This window comes from Cynocephalus volans, chromosome 5 (genome assembly GCF_027409185.1).
Source record: "Cynocephalus volans isolate mCynVol1 chromosome 5, mCynVol1.pri, whole genome shotgun sequence".
NCBI classification, from domain to species: domain Eukaryota; kingdom Metazoa; phylum Chordata; class Mammalia; order Dermoptera; family Cynocephalidae; genus Cynocephalus; species Cynocephalus volans.
In genome coordinates this window covers 43,592,076-43,611,259 of record NC_084464.1, presented here as the reverse complement: position 1 = coordinate 43,611,259, position 19,184 = coordinate 43,592,076, and the positions used below count along the sequence as shown (strand labels likewise).

Here is a 19,184-nt window from a genome sequence, read left to right as displayed (position 1 = left end):
GTCGGGGCAGAACCTCTGAGCACGGCTCACTCCAGTGCCCTAAGACCAGTCTCTTCCCTCCCCTCAGGTGCGGCCGGCCGTTCCCTAGCGCTAGCCCAGCAGTCCGCAGGTCACCTTGACTACCGGGCCAAGGACCCCGTGGGAACTCGGAGCCCCCACCACCCACGTTCCTCCCGCTCCCACAGAGGGGTGCCCAGAGAGAAGACCTGCCTAGCAAAAACCTAAACGAAGAGGCAGGGACACAGAATTGCAGTACAAGAGAAGAAAGATAACAGTGGAAGGATATGTTAGTTTTCTTTATGCCTGTTGTTACCTGCAGTAATGGAGGAGTTAGAAGTGGCTTAAAAAAAATTTCAGACAGGCATTTTCCAAAGACAACTCTAGAGCGCGCGGAAGGGCCTTTCTTCGGTGTCTTGCGCCTGCGCCCTGGCAGCCGAGAAGGCGGGAGGCCGAGGCAGAGGGAGGCCGAGAGCCGGAAGTGAAGGCAGATCCCCCTTTTCGTTGCTGTTGCTGCCGCCATACGTGCTTGCCGTGCTCAGGTAAGCTTCGGCTTTTGCTACCATCCGTCTCCATCTGCGCTTGTCCGTGGTCATCCTGTCGCATGGATTCCTGATACCCCGTCCACAGGCGATCGTCTTGTCTTCGGGGCCTAATTGGGTCTTTATTTCCATTGCGTGTATTCCTTTTAAGAGCAAAGAGTTCCTGGGGGGAGGCAGGGAAGCTAAGGGGGCCCAATCCAAGATGGTGGCCTTGGCGCCATTGTGTTCCCTTTGCTCCCGACTCCTCCCGTGGGTCCCTCGACTACCGGAGGACCCAACGAGGACGAAAGGCGGCGCTAGGCGTCCCCTTGTTCTGGACATTTGCGGGGGGCGGGGCTGTTTTCATCTCTCTCCTCTGGGCCCTCTCTCGGCTCACGGTGGCACTAGGAGGAAACGGCTTATGGGCCCACTTGGATTTTCTCACCTTCACTTGCTCACCCTTGTTTGGAGCTCTTTTGAAATGTTTACGAGCGGTGTGTTTCTCGGAAAGGACTCTCACCTGAGTAGCGCATCAGCGATACGAGGTCACTTGGTAAAGGTTCTGTTAAAGCCGGAGCGGTGATACTTTTTTCTCAATTCTTCCTTCTTACTTTTTGTACGGTGGAGAGATGAATGTTTTCTCGCGGCCGAGCCATTTCTCTTACACCCCCCCGTCCCCCGGGGTTTCTTAAGCAATGGAAGGAGGGTACTGAGGAGTAGGAGGCTGGAGAGCTGTGCGAGGTGGATGGCGGCCACATGATGTTTTCATTTTGAGAAGTGAGCGCTTTGCGCAGTGATGACCTTAATCTATCACCCTTCACTGATGGCTGCTGAGTTAGAGATCGATACCGTGAGAATATAGGGAAAGCACAATCTTCCTTTGAGAATTGAGGACTGTCCTTATCTTGTGTCTATTTTCCACCGTAAGTCGTTAGTCATATTTTGCTTTTCATTATCTGTTTTTCTTCACTATCGTTACTTATAGATCAGGAATTTATAAGGAATTTCAACTTCCTGGTTTCAGCTACTCTGATCCTATTGGGAACCTGTGTCTTAACCACTTCCCCTGGGACCACTTTTTCATTCTGTTTGCTTTTTGCTTTTTTGTTTTGTATGTCTTTGTTACTTTTCGGGTAAAGGTTGCGTAGTTTAGGGAAAGTGGAAGAGTGTGGGGGTGGAAAGGAGGTGGTGAAGGGCCCTGTTCATGACTGATAAGTCTTCCATCTTTTTTTTTTTCTTCCCCCACTAGCTCTTCTATCAGAAACTAGTCTTCCTTTGCTGTTCCTCAAGCCCCGACTCTTTCCCCTGGTTTTCACTTATTCTTAGAGAACCCCTCCAGAGACCCCCTTCCCTTCTCCCCCTGCCGGCCCAGTTATGGCAGAGAACGATGTGGACAATGAGCTCTTGGACTATGAAGATGACGAGGTGGAGACAGCAGCTGGGGGAGATGGAGCCGAGGCCCCTGCCAAAAAGGATGTCAAAGGCTCCTATGTCTCCATCCACAGCTCTGGCTTTCGGGACTTCCTGCTCAAGCCAGAGTTGCTCCGGGCCATTGTTGACTGTGGCTTTGAGCATCCCTCAGAAGGTAAATTTTCTTTTCGGCATAGAGTACTCATTAAGCTCCTTAGAGGTGCAAGAAAAAGATGTTTGTGGTTTCTCAGATGGTAAAGATTAATATTTAGAATAGACCAGGAAAGAAGTACCAAAGATGATTTTAGCAATAGAAGAGGCTTGTAGAGGCTGGTCTTTCATCATGATAATGTGAAAGTGCTAGTGATCCAAAAGCAACTTACAGGTCTGCTGTTAGTTTTTATGACTGGCCCTTGTTCTTGTCTGCTTGTTTTTAATTTTGTCATTTTGACTTCTAAATTTTAAATTTCCAGAAAGGGCTTGGTTGGACCTTTAGTCACCCTCTTTTGGGCCAGGCCAACTCTGGTCTCTGTAAACCTTTATGATTTGTCTAAAGATGGCTGACTGCTGGGTCAGATACCAAGTCCTTCATTTTGTCCAAGGTTGCAGGGTTATGTGACCCAAAGCATGGCAACCTAAGTAGGAGAAATGGCCTGTGGCAGGCACTCAAATGTTATGGATTGTTACAGATTAAGGAAAATAAAGAGAGGTAAAAAGGGTTTGGAAGTCGACCAGAATCAGGTAAATACTTTGAGACTTGTTATCTGGAGAGTGTAATTTAATTTTTCTTTAATTCTTTTTTTTTTTTCTGCCCTCCTCCTTCTAGTCCAGCATGAGTGCATCCCTCAGGCCATTCTGGGAATGGATGTCCTGTGCCAGGCCAAGTCAGGCATGGGAAAGACAGCAGTGTTTGTGCTGGCCACATTGCAACAGCTGGAGCCAGTTACTGGGCAGGTATACTTGGGGAGAGTACTGGAGAAGGCATTTTGGTTAGGAATATATGAGAAGGATGTTTCTGTCCCAGTTATATGACGATTTCAAAGCTGTGAGTGTTAAGATGACCTCTATCCTTGACTACCATGGGGAATGTTTCCTAGTAAGTGTGGGGTTAATGATTTGGATCTCAGAATTGAAGTCATTTTTGATCTGCCAAGTGTGCTTTTGTGACAATCACTTCTCCAGAGGGGATAATGAAGGGATATATTTACTATATGTCTGTTTCTTTTTTTTTTTTCTTTTTTTTTTTTTTTTTTTTTTACTATATGTCTTTCTGTCTACTCTACCCCTCCCACCTCCACCCCAAGGTGTCTGTGCTGGTGATGTGTCACACTAGAGAGTTGGCTTTTCAGATCAGCAAGGAATATGAGCGCTTTTCTAAATACATGCCCAATGTCAAGGTAAGCCAGGGTAAAGAAACCTGGGAGATTGAGGGTGTGGGGAGTTACAGGTGTCGGAACCTTGTAGGACAGCAGTCTCTGTGTCCCACAGATGTTAAATACTTATATGAGAACTTCAATATACATATAACTGATAATAAGTTCCTGCAAGCTTTGGATGAACAAGAGATTTTTACCAAAACGTAGGACTCATTTGGATATGCGTTATAATTTCAGAGATGCTTGCTCTATTTTAATTTTGGAGAAGCTTAAGTTTGTCATGGTTTAACACATGTTGTAAATATGCCTGTGTAGCAGGAGAACTAATGATTTGGCTATGGATGATGTTTATTACAAGACCACCCTTTTCTTTTCTTTTCTTTTTTTTTTTTTAGCATATTACGGGGGATTTTTTAAAAATTTAAAAAAATTTTTTTTATGCTTTTCTTTATTTTCTAAATTTTCTACAAATAAGCAGGAATATGCAGAGAATTGTGCAGAAGAGATATTATCTGTAATCTTTGAATTAACATTTTGACCTTTTTTTTTAAATCAAGTATTGAATTCTTGTATTTTATAAACATAGTTGAGATTATATATATATATATTTCTTATTTTATTTTATTTTATTTTATTTTATTATTATTAGGACCACCCTTTTCTTACTACTTCATCACATTGACTTTGAATCATTTCACTGGACTTTGGTTGACAGTTTGAGAATTTTGGGATGTGTGGCAAGAGAAAGCTGGAAGCTCTAAAACAGCTCCAGTGTAGTGTGTGAATTTAGAGGATCCTTTTCCTTTTTTTGGCCACTAGCTGGTATGGGGATCCTAACCATTAACCTTGGTGTTATAACACCTTGCTCAAACCAGCTGAGCTAACTGACCAGCCCCTAGAGGATTCTTTAAAATGGCAGAAAATTGAAAGATGTCTGGGGGCCACAACAGAGTTGGTTTCCATTATGTAACTTTGATATTCATGCTGTGGTTCCCAGACCAGTAGCTTCATTTGGGAACTTATTGGAAATGCAGATTATTTTGGTCCTACACCAGACCTACTGAGTGAATATATAGTAAAGACACTGAGTGAATATATAGTAAACCCTTGAACAACAGGGGTTGAACTGCACAGATTCACTTATACACAGATTTTTAAAAATAAGAATATTGAAAAATTTAAGTAGCTTACCTAACACTAGGCTATTAGTTAAGTACTTAACTTTAAACTGCTAAAGTAACTGTGGCCCAAGGAAAAGCTCAGATATACATGGATTTTCAGCTGTGCCCCTGTCCCCTGCATTGTTCAAGGGTCAGCTGTACATTCTAATAAGATCCCTACGTGATTATGTACATCAGAAGCACTGATGTATTCCTGTCTTCTCTGCTAGGATAGGGTAAAGAACAGCTGTACATTTACTCAGATTGTTGCAGTTTTTCACTTTGTTTTATTACTTTATATTTTAAGGGAACTAGGAGTATTTGATTTGTATCCCTAAACCAAAAATAATTCCTTAAAAGCCAAAGTAGTATTAGTAGTACCTACGCATGGTAAAAATGCTTAAGTAATCCAGAGGTCTTATAATGAAAAGATATGTGTTCTCCCATCTCTATTCCTACTTCACAGAAGGTAATACTTAACCTTTTTTTTTTTTTTTTTTTGTAGCTCTAATAGTTCTGTGTAACCAAGTCTTAGGCATTATTTTCCCAATTTATCAACTTGTAAGTCTTTTTGACTTCTTTCATGAAACATTATTTAGCTTGTTTATACTATCTTCCTCCCAGTATTTGAAAACTGTATTAATTGTAATTACCTAAATATGTTCAGAAGGCTGTGTATATATATGTGTGTCTGTTGTTACATACGCCTCTACTTTTACATTGCCAGAGTGAATTGGTTTACTTTCATCACCCTTGAGTCACTCAAAGGAGAATGTTCTTGCTGTTAAGGTCAAATATGAAATGTTCCTTTTCTTACTTTTGCTCAAAATTATGTTACAATGATTTGTTGAAGAGGCTGGGCCAGTTTTATAGAATATCCCACTCTGAATTTGTCTGGTTATTTGCTCCCTTATGTTTAGCTTGTTGTTTCCTCCTAGTGTTCCCTATAAACTGAAATTTATATTTGAATGCTTAACTGATTTAATTTAAACATTTTTGATGAGAATCCTTTATAGGTAATGCCGTACCTCCTGTTATGCCACAAACCTGGTTGACTCCCATTTATGATTTTAGATTAACCATTGGAGTACGGTCATGACAGTCTGACTCCTTGATTGTTCTTTTCCCCCTTGAAACTAGAAAGCAGTTCCTGGTGTTATTTGATACCATACTAAGACCCAGATCTTTAACAACCTTTGCCTAATGGTTTTAACCTGTGGTTTGGCAGGTCGCTGTGTTTTTTGGTGGTCTGTCTATCAAGAAGGATGAAGAGGTGCTGAAGAAGAACTGCCCGCATATTGTCGTGGGGACTCCTGGCCGCATCCTAGCCCTGGCTCGAAATAAGAGCCTTAACCTCAAACACATTAAACACTTTATTTTGGATGAATGTGATAAGATGCTCGAACAGCTCGGTGAGTGGCAGTGCTGGGACTGGGCTAGTGGTCTGAGGAGTTGTCCTTTGGAGCCAAATGATGCTTATTTGATACAGGAACACTTCTGTGAAAGGATTACTCTTGATCTGTCACCCATGACTGATGGCTATGGGTTCCCTGGTCAGTCTTTGTTAGGTTTTTAAGCAGCCTTGGTGATCAGGGAGAAAGGTTCTTCCTTTCTATGATAGATATTTCTTTAAGAGTAAGGGTCTTTGATAATCTTAGATGCAAGTCATTGCCGCCGCCACCTCCCTTTCCTTTGTAGATTCCTATACTAGGTGTCATGAGGGAGATATTAAACTGAAGGAGGAGACAGTCTACCCTTCTGGCATCCCCAGCATAGCACGTGATAAGAATTTATAGCTGATTAGGTTTCTAAACTTAAGTTCTGGGATTAATATGGAGAATTTGTTTCTAGGAGTTTGTGTGGCATGGTATTCTAGTGTGCTTAAGTGGGGTTAATAAGAGGAAAATTTTCTGTAAGAACTGGATTTTGGTGAAAGGGAGAGTGGGAATAGACATAGCACCTGAGAGGTCTTCCCTCATGATGTTTCCTAACTTGAAGTGGTGATCTTTAAGGTGGGCTCCAGGTGGAGATGTCATATCTGGATAGGAAAGTGTGATCCAAAGAAGACATGGAATGGACTCTGTCTTCTAGGATATTATAAGTGCTCAGTATTTGTAGATTGCTGGGGGATGGAGCTTGCAGAGAGAGGAGTTGGGAGAAGGGCCTGTAAAGCATTTTTATTTTTTTTCTTTATTCTTTGTGTAAAGCATTTTTAAAAGGCCTTATTTTTGTGAGGCTCTGGAGTGGGCTTTTATAGTTGTGGACTTTGGGGATTTATCCTATTTCTTGTCTGGTTAAAACACTGGAACCTGGTCCCAAATCTTTATTTGGGGATCTAAACCCTTGACTTTGGTGTTATCAGCACCATGCTCTAACCAAGTGAGCTAACTGGCCATCCCCTTTATTCCAAATTCATTGCTCTTTCCGTTGTGTTATTACTATGGATTTGATTTTATAGTGGTTGGAGAAGATGGAGTAGAGAGAGACCTAAGGTCATTCCCTGAGATGAGTCCCTTGCTTACCCATTTCTAGCAGTCTTCACCTCACTGGGAAGTCTACCTCCAATCTTTATCACACATGCTTATTTTTTCAATAATTTTTTTTCTTGTAGACATGCGTCGGGATGTGCAGGAAATTTTTCGCATGACCCCCCATGAGAAGCAGGTCATGATGTTCAGTGCTACCTTGAGCAAAGAGATCCGTCCAGTCTGCCGCAAGTTCATGCAAGATGTAAATACCCTTCTACCTTCTCTCCCTCCACTCCCCGCCCACTGCCTCCTCCCCTTCCTCGCCTTCTTCCTCCAGACTCCCTTGTCCTCCAAGCGCCAAGAAGGGAGTTTGTGCCCGTCTGGGAGTGATGGCTCCTTAAAGAGACAAGAGGCAGAGACAGCTAGTGTTAGGGTCTGCGCGGGTGCCAGGGAAACTCCGGAAGACTTGGTCGGGTTAACGTGAGAGCGGGTAGTTTCTGACTTTTTTTTAAAATCACGTTTTTGAACCTCTTCTCTTTTTTGGGTGGAGGGCAGGATTTTCTGCCCTGCCACTCGCCCATCATCTCCTGCATACCCCCTACAGCCATGCACCCTCCAGGTGGCATCGAGCATCCAACTGGAGCCTTCTGCTCACCAAAACTCATACCTCCCTGTGGCAGGAGAGCAAGAGAGGGACAGACAGATGGCAGGGCTTGTCCAAAAGAAGAGCAAAACAGCACGAATGAATCTGCCCCCTCCCCACCTCTAGGGGTGGGGGCCTTTGGCACCTCAATCCCCGATCCCCTACTCCTTCCTGCCCATACATCCTTGCACCATCTGGAACCTCGGCTGATGTGAGCCAGCAGCAGAGAAGCACCGTGGCGCGGCGAGGGAATATGGACGGCACCCAGCGGTGGATGGCGGCAGCGGAGGCCGCGAGAAACCTGACCAGGAAGCTGAGGACCAAACCAGCCTATTTTTCTGTTCCCGGTTTTTTTCCTGAACCCAACGCGTGCTGTGCCCCGTTTCCCCCATATGTGTTGGGGGTGGGGTGTCCTGAATGGGGTGGTAGTTTTTTTTCTTAACATTTTTTTTTAATACTGAGAGGAGGGGGATATGGGAAAGGTAAAGTGAATGTAACCGGGTGGCTGTTAGGGTTTGGGGCCAGACAGGGCCCTTGTGTAAGCAGTGGAGCGTGTTCCTCTGCTCCCTGCAGTGCTCCCTCCATGGGACAGCTCCTTCTCTTTAGCTGTGCTTGGGGCCCGAATGAGATTCGAAGGAGGCCGTGGAACTTCTCTTTAGAAAGCCTGCCTTGCTAGCCTGCCTTCTGGGATTGGACTTCTGTTTTTTTCCCATGACTCTCACACATCCTTTCCAATCTTGATTCCTGGATCTTCATGTTAACTGTGTCTACCAATATTGTATGAAGAGTGGTAGAAAAGTTGGGCTTTGGAGCTGTGTCAATTTCTATTTTTTTTCTGTCTTTTTTATGCTACTTTCCTCCCCTTCAAGGGTTTTTTTTTCTTTCCCCTTTTAAAGATGAATGCATATCTGCTGCTCTGAATTTGTTTTTAAGCACCACTTATTGATACCTTCCATGTAAGCCTGTACATGGTTTGACTCTTAGTCTGGAGACCAGACTTATCTAAAACTATTCCCTTGCAGTTTGAGGGCTAGTTGTTACTCACCTTGAGCAGTTCTCTTTGTGCATTCTGCTCTTAAAGACATACACTTTCCTAACATACATGAGCTTCTCCTATTTGAGAGAAATCTCAAATGAAGCAATCTTTGTCCTCTCCCCCATGTTCTTATAACCAGCATTGATGGAGTTATTCTGACCTCGAGTCACTGTTCCTGGGCATTTTTCAGGTGTTTGAATCATGTTTTCTTTTTGAGAATTATCTCCCCTTGTTTTCTTTCTTCCACCACCTCCATCTGAGGTAATGGCATTTTGCCATTTGGTGGTTTCACCATTGCTGTATTTCCTTTGCGGAGTTTCTTTCTGGACGCTTTATAGTTGGGCAGTCTTAAAACGCAACTGATGGAAAGGAAATTAGATCTAATGTGAAAGAGACCACAGTAGAATGTGGGTATTTTTGGGGGTGCGGTGGGGTTTTCAATCTGCTCTTTTCTCCCCATCCCCCCATGGGGTGTATTGGAGATCAACTTCCGCCACCCCCCCCCAGGTTTAACCCCCCCACTCTGCCCTCCTCCCGTTCCCCACCCCCTTCCTCCCTCCCAGCCAATGGAGATCTTCGTGGATGATGAGACGAAGTTGACGCTGCATGGGTTGCAGCAGTACTACGTGAAACTGAAGGACAACGAGAAGAACCGGAAGCTTTTTGACCTTCTGGATGTCCTTGAGTTCAACCAAGTGAGTTGTTCAAAGTGTCCAGTAGGGGAGTGAACATTGGATATATCTCCAGCTATAGCAGAAACCTTTGTATTAAGTACCCTTTTATTGAGACCACACATATGATGTGAGAGGGAATGATAAAGAAATTCTAATAAGTGAAATTCTTTTAAATGAGAATATAAATATCTTAAGGGCTGAGCATGAGCAAGGTGGGAGCTCCTTTTTGTCCTGTGACTGGCGAGGATAGGTCTACTCAATAAATGAAAACCTCAAGTAAAGTAAACCTTAAAAAATAAAGTCCTTGAAGGGTTTTAGTAATTTAGTAAAAACCTTGAACTATCTTGGTCATGTTAGGGTTCTTAAATCTTTTTATTCCTCCTTGTACTACTTATTGAGGAGGAGAATTTCATCAATTTACCTGTTGTCCATTTGCTCTAAAAACTGCTTTCTAGAATTAGGATAGGTCCCTTAGGTTTAATGTTTTAGTGAGTAGCAATGTCAGTCATGGTTTTTCTAGACCTTAGTTCTAATTTTTATCACTTTTTCATGTGGTAGTCTCATTCTTGTCTCCTAACATGTCTGGCAAGTTTGGTTACTGTTTTCCGCACCACCCCAGAGGCCAGTCTGCTGGGGAAAAAAGGAGCAGAGAAAGGCTAAGTTATATTTAGAACAGAACAGGAAATATGGACAATAGGAGAGAGGAAGAGGAAATTCTTTATAAGACTAATTATTAAAACTCATCTCTCACACATAATCTGTGTCACATACAAACACGGACTCACATCTTCCCACTCAACCCCCCCCCCCCACCAAACCACACACACACAGGTGGTGATCTTTGTGAAGTCCGTGCAGCGGTGCATCGCCCTGGCCCAGCTCCTGGTGGAGCAGAACTTCCCAGCCATTGCCATCCACCGTGGAATGCCCCAGGAGGAGAGGTGAGCTGGAGATGGGGATGATGTTTTGTGTCCTTGGGGGGAAAAGAGACCATTGAGACAAGGGAATCTCAATATTTTTCTAATGTCCTTTCTCACAAAGGCTTTCTCGGTATCAGCAGTTTAAAGATTTCCAACGACGAATTCTTGTGGCCACCAACCTATTTGGCCGAGGCATGGACATCGAGCGGGTGAACATTGCCTTTAACTACGACATGCCCGAGGATTCTGACACCTACCTGCATCGGGTAAGCCCCCCACCCAGAAGGACATCCCACTCTCCACCCCTTATTTTCTGTATCTTTTCATACCTTACATCTTCATCCCTGCCTCTGGGGGTCTTCCCTATTTGGGGTTCTAGTCCTACCCTCTGTCTCCCTCCAGGTGGCCAGAGCAGGCCGGTTTGGCACCAAGGGCTTGGCCATCACGTTTGTGTCAGATGAGAATGATGCCAAGATCCTCAATGATGTGCAGGATCGCTTTGAGGTCAATATTAGCGAGCTGCCTGATGAGATAGACATCTCCTCCTACAGTGAGTGTTGATCTCCCGAGACTGGCTTCTCCAGTTCTTTGGATTGTCCTTGTTCCTTAGTGTAGAACTGTCTTCAATCCCATTGTGTACGGAGAGTGCCTGATGCTTGGTGGGCATTGACCAGCTCATGCCCCTGGTCTTTGATGTCATGTTGGGTTGTGTTGATGGCCTCCGTGTGGGGTCTCTTTCTTCTCATCAGATTATTTATCTTTCTCACCCCCAAGTCTTTTCTCTGAACCCACACAGTACATGAACGTATGTATGTGTGAGTGCGTGAATTTCTGTGTTGGTTTTGCCTTTTCTGCCTTATTCTGACTGTGCTGTGTTCTGACTTCAGTTGAACAGACACGGTAGAGGGCTCACCCATTCTGGAATGTCACGATCTGCTCCTCTTCAGGAGAGGACACCAGCGTGGAGGTGAAGGAGACACTACTGCCACCTACCCCTGCCACCCCCACCCCATGGCTCCCTCTTTTGCATCACAACCCTCGTAAACCCCATTCTTGATTTGTCAGAATTTTTTTAACAAAACTAAAAATGAAACACGTGTCTGGTGTGTATAAGTGCTCCGTCACTTTACTGGATGTGAGGCTGTGTTAGGACATGAAGCAGGGTAAGTTCCTGTGAGGCCTGTGTCCCCTGCTGTGGAGCTGAGATCAAATGGGTGGGGTCAAAGTGGGGGTTGGGATTAAGCCACTGCAGAGATCATGGTTCCCCCACCACCTCCCAGTTTCTGGCCCTTCCTGGGGGTCTCTTCCATTTTCTCAGTGGCCTGGGAGAGGCTGGGAAATTTCTGATCAAAGGGCTGCTGGAGGTGGGGGTGTTGAGGGGTGGGCAGTATTACTGGTGCTGGAGGGTGATGTGGGAACTGGTGGGAATCTTAGGTCGCTTCTCCTAGGCTCTCTTGGTGTCCCCTCATCTGCTCCTTCAGCTTCTGGATCTTGAGCCTCTCAGGTCCTGGGTCTCCCAGGCAACCCCCTGCCCTTCCTGCAGGGCCTGGTATAGCCCCTGCTGCTGCTCTAGCAGCTCCTCAGCTTGGGCCAGCTCAGCTGTGTGGTGGGGCTGGGGCCCTGGGTAAGGGGTGAGTTGGGGAGGAAGCATAAGCCAGGATGGGGCGAGGCCCTTGGAAGCTGTGTTGCAGGGTCTGCCTGGAGGTGAGGATCCACCCTCCCTTTCCCCTTTTAAACCCCATTACTTCAGGGTCATCTGTGCTGAGAAGCCAAGCTAGCGCTCTGTCTTAGGCATGGACTCTGGGGGCAGTAGAGGTCACCCATCAGGGGCTATAACAGCTCCTTGACCAAGGATGTGGGGTCATGGGAAAGAGGAGGGGCTTTCCTTTCTTCCTAAGAAGTAAGTAACTGTTAGGTGAGAGGGAATTCCTGTTCAGGGACTTTGTGGACTGCTGCTGTGGAGGGAGGGGGTGTGGTGATAGGGAGCCCTGAGGTCTGCATGGGGTAGCGGGGCAGGAGCTGGGAGCTGAAAGCTGGAACTGGGCACAGAGCTCTAGGGTGGGGAGCTGCAGGATGGGCTTAGGGATTTTCTCCCACGCCAGTATAAGCCCCCCTCACTCTCCACGCTCACCCTGGATGCCAGTTACCCTGGGGGGTGACCTCATCTTCTTGCTGCCTGTGGAGCTGATCTGCTCCTCTATGCCAGCCTTGGGGTGCTGGGGGCCAGGAGAGCAGGAAGAAGTGAAGACAGCAGCACCAGGAGAGCCCAGGGAGAGGGCGGAGTGTGGTGAGTAGGCAGGGATCAGTCTGAGCTGCCAACTGCCAGGAACTGACTCCCTCTAGGCTTGGCCCTGCTTCAGTGCCTGGCCCTGCCCATACCCCTGCCCCACTCTGCTGCCTCCACCTCCCACCCAGCCTGGCCCAGACACAGTCCAGGAACAACTGCTCCTGATGAGAAAAAATGTTCCTCCAGTTTGGGCAGAACTTGCTTTACGCTGGTGCCCGACATTTCATAGGTTGTGTGTGTGTTATTCCTAACACTATGTCTTTTCTTATTCACCTCAATGCTGCAAGATAGGAATTACATCACTGGTTTGCAGATGAGGGACCTGGCCCAAGTGGTTCTGTGCAGCACTCATTGTGCCTGTCCCCAGTTCCACAGCTGGTTTTTGGTAGAGGCTGGGAGGGTTCATGTTCAGGTCTACCTGATGTGAAAGCTCACACTGACCTGGCTCTGATGCTGATGGTCCTACTTCCCTTTCCTTTCTTTTTGCTGGCCCAGGATGACCTTTTTTCTTGACCTTGTTTTGCAGTGCATGTTGTAGGAGTTGACTATTTCTGGTAGGTCCTAGCACCTCTGTATCACTTGTAATCTTGGCTCCTGACAGTATGACACTGGCACAAGTGTCAAGCTTTATTGAAGTAGCCAGCTCTCCCTTCACACACCTCTGTACTAGAGCAAAAGCCTTGTTCATACTGTGCATGTGTGAGCCTTGTGTACAGATGTCGGGCTCATTCAGTGTATTCTGAAGTGTCCTTTTGTGGCTGGAGGCCACAGCCACAGCCATGTGGGCAGAGGTGGCTCAGAAGGGAGTAGGTGGTCCAAGTTATGATCATCTGGGTAAAAGTTGGTCAACAGGCAGAAAAACATCCCTCAGTCCTTTTTTGTGTTGCTATAACAACACCTGAGACTGGGTAATCTATCAAGAAAAGAGCTTTATTTGGCTCACGATTCCGGAGGCTGGGCAACTGCATCTGGCCAGGGCCTCAGGCTGCAGGAAGAGATCACGTGATGAGAGAGGAAGCGGTCCTCTTCAACAACCTGCTCTCCCCAGGGAGGGCATTAATCTATTCATGAGGGATGTACCATCATGACTCAAACACCTCCCACTAAAACCCACCTCCCAACATTGCCACACTGGGAATCAGATTTCAACATCACTTTGGTGGGGACAAACCATATCCAAACCATAGCAGCAGGATTGCCAGAGAGTGGAAAGTGGCTAACCAGCTCAGTATCTTAGGGACATACTTTGGATTGGGGGGAAAGATGGGTTCTGCCATAGAGTAGGGGTTGTGAGAAACACTCTCACCCATCCAAGGCCAAAGGATGGACACGGAGACGTGAGGTACAGCGAGGCGAGACTTTAATTACAGCCTTGCAAGGTTCGGGTGTCTGACTGGCAGGTACACGGAAAAGGGGTGTAACAAGCAATTTATTCCCTAGTGCGCAAGTCCCTGCCCCCGCCTCCTCATTGGTTGGGATGCACAATCTTCCCGGATGACATGTAAGATTACCCTGATTTATTACTCCCTTCTAAGTAATTTCTTTGAGGGCTCAGGACAAACCCGTGAAAAAGGCCCACCCAAAACGCTGTGAAAGGAGAAACACTAGGAAATGAAGAGAACAATAAAGGGCTATTAACTCATTACCATTCAAGGAAAACTTTATCCATTTGAAGTAAACAATTAAGGGCTGGTAATAACTCATTAGCATCTGAAGGAGAACTTTTATCTATTCAGCGATATCCCCAGGAATAGGCTGAACCAGTCAGACAACTTTTGGACTGGGCCTGAATAATTTCTGAAAATGAATCACTTTGATTATTTTCTTACAGGGGTTTACGAATTAGGCAGAGAGAACTTGAAGTCGGTGGTTCTCAATCTTGGGGGCTGATGAGCCTTTAGATGAGGCTAAAGACCTCGTGTTCCCCATAGCTGACTTGTTCCCAGTTTTTAGTGGAAAAAACCAAGAACCTCTAAAAGTTTTAGGAGAGAGGGACTTTCCCCCATGTCTCTTAGTGATAGAGTTATGCACGGCTCATATTTGAATTGGAGTGTGTTACATGGCTTCATGTCTTAATTATTGCGACATAAGAGGCCCAAATTACTCTTGTTACAGATATGTAAAACTATCCAGATAAGGTTAAACAACCTATAACCAACTAACACTGAAGCTAAACTAACTACATTTGTAAATCAAAAGCAAGATTAGCAGCCATGGAGGTGGGGGGGACCCCAACAAATGAGACTTCTGCAGTGTAATCTAAATGATACAATAATAATCCTTCCTGAAAACTGGGCATTTCAACCATACGAGGTTCTGCTGTAGGTTATGAACTCCAAAATGGACTAACCCCCAATAATTTGCAGTAGGTAGTCCTAAACCGTAAATAAAATAGAGTCTGAATTTTGGCTTTGTTCATCTGTGAGAACTAAGGAAAGTACTGGGCTTTGGGTCAGTTCAAATTTATTGGATGAGAAGGAAACAATAACAAGAAAAACCAAAACAACAAGAAAAACAAGAAAACAAAAACGAATGTATCGGATGAGCTGTGGATCTTATAATCATGGAAATAAAGGAATGAAGATAAATATACATAAACCAGGTTACCTAGTTTTATGTTGTGTATATTTATTCACTTTTCATTATTCCTGAGTCTCTAATAAAGTCTTAATCAGATGTGAATTCTCACTTGGCCTCTGCAGGAGGGAGGTTCTGTCTTCAGCCAGGGACAAGCGGGGGATTATGGAAAATATGCACAAAGTAAAGGGGCTGCAGAGCCCCTGAGGTGACTGTGCTGATGGTGCCTTCAATATTGCATCCTACCCAGTGGATTGGCAGGAGTGGGGTGTGACTGGCATGAATCACTGTAGCCTTTATGTGGAACTCTTATGGAGAAGGGGACTTGGGGTTATTGAAATCCACCCATTATGTTAGTGTGAGAGCTTACTAAGTGCCAGTGACCCTACTGGGCACTTTTTGTTCCTGTCTCAAATGACTTTTACAGCAACCTTTCAAGAGAGCTCTTTTTATTTCATTTTTCTTGTATGTGGATGTGCAATTGTGTCAGCACTGTTTGTTGAAAAGACTATCTTTTCCCCATTGTGTTGTCTTTGCTCCTTTGTGTTTATGTGGGTCTATGTGTAGGCTCTCTATTCTGTTCCTTTGATTTGTTTGTCTATTCTTTTGCCAATACACAGTCTTTTTAAAAAAATTAATTAGGGGCCGGCCCGTGGCTCACTCGGGAGAGTGCGGTGCTGATAACACCAAGGCCACGGGTTCGGATCCCATATAGGGATGGCCGGTTAGCTCACTGGCTGAGCGTGGTGCTGACAACACCAAGTCAAGGGTTAAGATCCCCTTACCGGTCATCTTTAAAAAAAAAATTTTAATTAATTTTGACTGACAAAAATTGTACATATTTATGGTATACAGCATGATCTTTTGATACATGTATACATTATGGAATGGCTAAATCAAACTATTTAATATATAAATTACCTCACATATATCTTTTTGTGTGTGTGGGGAGTGAAAGGACGAGTCAACACCAGTTGATGATCCACCGGAGAGAGCTCGCTCATTAGGCGGCACACACACACACATATATAGGGCTTTTAGGGAAGGCTGATTGGCTTAAAATACAATCCCTACTTAGCATACCACATGGGGCTTGGGGTGAGCTGATTGGCGTGCGATTTGCGCCTGTGGGAAGGAGAATACAGAAGAGAAGGGCAACCAGTGCCATGATGGGGTGTGGCCGAGAAGGACTTATGTGATCAGGGTGTGATCCCTTGGGGCATTTGGGTTCTTACATTCCTCGGTGTGATCCCTTGGGGCATTTGGGTTCTTACATTCCTCGGTGTGATCCCTTGGGGCATTTGGGTTCTTACAGGGAGAACATTTAAAATCTACTCATAGCAATTTTCAAATACACAGTATATTGTTATTAGATTTCATCATAATGAGGTGCAACAGATCTTTTGAACTTATACTTCGTGACTGAAATTTTGTGTCCTTTAGTTAATATCTCCCCCAATTTCCCCACTTCCCAGTCTCTGGTAACCACTAGTTTTACACTCTGTTTATATGAGTTTGACTTTTGTACACTCACATATAAGGGAGATCATATTTGCCATTCTGTTCCTGGCTTATTTCACATAATGTCCTGCAGATTCATCCATGTTGTCACAAATGATAGGATTTCCTTCTTTTTTAAGGTTGAATGTGTTCCATACACACACACACACACACACACACACACACACACACACACACTACGGTTTCTTATCCATTAATCCATTGATGCATACTTAGGTTGATTCCATATTTTGGCTACTGTGAGTAATGCTGCAATAAACATGGCAGTACAGATATCTCTTCAACATATTGACTTCATATCCTTTGCATAATAACCAGTACAGGGATTGCTGGATCATATGGTAGTTCTATTTTTAAGTTTTTTGAGGAAACTCCGTGCTGTGTTCCTTGATGACAGTACCAGTTACCACACTGTCTTGACTACTGTAGCCTTATAGAAAGTCTTGAAGTCAGGTAGTGGCAGTCCTCTAACTTTGTTTTCCTTCTTTTTTGTGCTGGCTAGGTTTTTTTGCCTCTGTATAAACTTTAGAATCAGTTTGTCAACATCCATAAAATAACTTGCTAGGATTTTGAATGAGATTTTGTTGATTATGTAGATCAAGTTGAGAAGAACCAATATATTGACAATATGAACATGGAATCTCTCTCCATTTATTTAGTTCTTTTCTGATTTCATCAAAGTTTTGTAGTTTTGCTCATATAGATCTTGTATATATTTTGTTAGATTTGTACTTAAGTTTTTTATTTTGGGGGAGTGCTAATGTAAATGGTATTGTGTTTTGTTTGTTTGTTTGTTTGTTTTTTAAAAGATGACCGGAAGGGGATCTTAACCCTTGACTTGGTGTTGTCAGCACCGCGCTCTCCGAAGTGAGCCACAGGCCGGCCACATGGTATTGTGTTTTTAACCTCAAATTCCACATGTTCATTGCTGGTATTAAGATAGCAATTGACTTTTGTATATTAACCTTGTATCCTGCAAGCAACCTTGCTATTATAATTGCTTGTTAGTTCCAGAAGTTCTTTTATTTTTTTATAGATTCTTTTGAATTTTCTACATAGACAATCATGTCATTTGTGAAACAAAGACAGTTTTATATCTTCCTTTCCAACTTGTATACATTTTAGTTCCTTTTCTTGTCTGACTACATTAGCTAGGACTTCCAGTATAATGTTGAAAAGGAGTGATGAGAGGGTCATTTTTGCCTTCTTCCTGATCTTAGCAGGCAAAAAAAAGCTTTTGATTTCTCTCCTAGGTGAGCCACGGGCTGGCCCTCATTAATTGATTTTTAAATGTTAAACCAACCTTGCACACCTGGGATAAATCCCACCTGGTTTTGGGGTATAGTTCTTTTTAATACATTGTGGGTTTGTTTTACTTATATTTTGTTGAGGATTTTTATATCTATGTTCACGAGAGATAGTGGTCTGTCATTTTCTTTTCTTGTAATTTCTCTGTCTGGTTTTTGTATTAGGGTAATGCTGGCCTCATAGATTGAGTCAGAAAGTTGGGGCTGGCCTGTGACTCACTTGGGAGAGTGCGGTGCTGATAACACCAAGGCCACGGGTTCAGATCCCTATATAGAGATGGCTGGTTAGCTCACTTGGGAGAGCGTGGTGCTGACAACACCAAGTCAAGGGTTAAGATCCCCTTACCGGTCATTAAAAAAAAAAAAAAAGAAAAATGTATTCCCTCTGTGTCTATCTTCTGGAAGAGATTGTAGAGAATTAGTATAATTTCGTCCTTAAATGTTTGATAGAATTCACCAGTGAACCCATCTGGGCCTGGTGCTTTCTGTTTTGGAATGTTATTAATTATTGATTCAATTTCTTTAATAGATTGTCTATTTCATCTTACTTTTTTGATTAAAATTTTTTTCTGTAATAATGTTAGATTTACAGAAGTGTTGCAAAGCCCAAACACAGTGTTTCTGGATACTCCAACTTTCCTTAATGTTAACGTCTAACAAAACTATGTTAAGACTAGGAAACTAAGAAATTAACTTGGGTACAATACTATCCGCTAAACTGTAGACTGTATTTGGATTTCACCAGTTTTTCTACTCTAAAGTTACTACTTTTCTCTTTGCATATTTTATTCTTCAGAAGCAAATCAGCAAGTCCAGCTCACGTTCAAAGCAAGGGAAATTAAGCTCCACCTGCTAGATGGGGTATTCTCTTCATACATTTTTTTGGAATTCTTCTGTAAGGAAGAGTTGTCCCTTCACTCCTTTTTATTTATTTATTCAATCATTTATCTATTTCAGTATGGACTTGTGGATATTTATTTTATATTTTGGGTTATAATCCAGTATTATTGTTATTTTGTTGCTCAAATTATTCCAGCTTTGTTCACAGGGAGCTCTTTCAGCTTGGCTTCTGTGTCCCTCTGACATGCCCCATTTGGGTGGGGTGGGAGGGGCACTTCTTTTCTGGCACAAGATGTTCCAGGCTCATAGGCTCATCATCTATTCCAGCCCTACAATCAACTATTTTTCTAGAGAGCCTTGGTTCCTTTGATTGGAGATGATATAGAGATGCCAAGATCTGGGCTTGGGTGCTCATTTCTCTTTTCTAAAGAGGACACAGAGATTCCC

At 44.0% G+C, this 19,184-nt stretch overlaps 1 protein-coding gene and 2 non-coding genes across 3 annotated transcripts; all 3 read left to right on the top strand.

Annotated features, from left to right (window-relative positions):
- Positions 1 to 416: 416 nt before the first annotated feature.
- DDX39B (DExD-box helicase 39B) lies at positions 417 to 11,298 on the top strand. The gene is made up of 11 exons (XM_063097551.1): positions 417 to 539; positions 1,768 to 2,103; positions 2,755 to 2,882; positions 3,233 to 3,325; positions 5,693 to 5,876; positions 7,076 to 7,194; positions 9,175 to 9,306; positions 10,117 to 10,226; positions 10,327 to 10,471; positions 10,608 to 10,755; positions 11,093 to 11,298. The coding sequence occupies exons 2-11, from the start codon at positions 1,893 to 1,895 to the stop codon at positions 11,107 to 11,109; spliced, it is 1,287 nt and encodes a 428-aa protein (XP_062953621.1). The 5' UTR covers positions 417 to 539; positions 1,768 to 1,892; the 3' UTR covers positions 11,110 to 11,298.
- On the top strand, positions 1,270 to 1,347 carry LOC134379358 (small nucleolar RNA SNORD83). The gene has a single exon (XR_010023758.1). It is a non-coding gene; the product is annotated as a small nucleolar RNA SNORD83 (small nucleolar RNA).
- Positions 5,929 to 6,005, top strand: LOC134379359 (small nucleolar RNA SNORD83). Its single transcript, XR_010023759.1, has one exon. It is a non-coding gene; the product is annotated as a small nucleolar RNA SNORD83 (small nucleolar RNA).
- Positions 11,299 to 19,184: the final 7,886 nt, after the last annotated feature.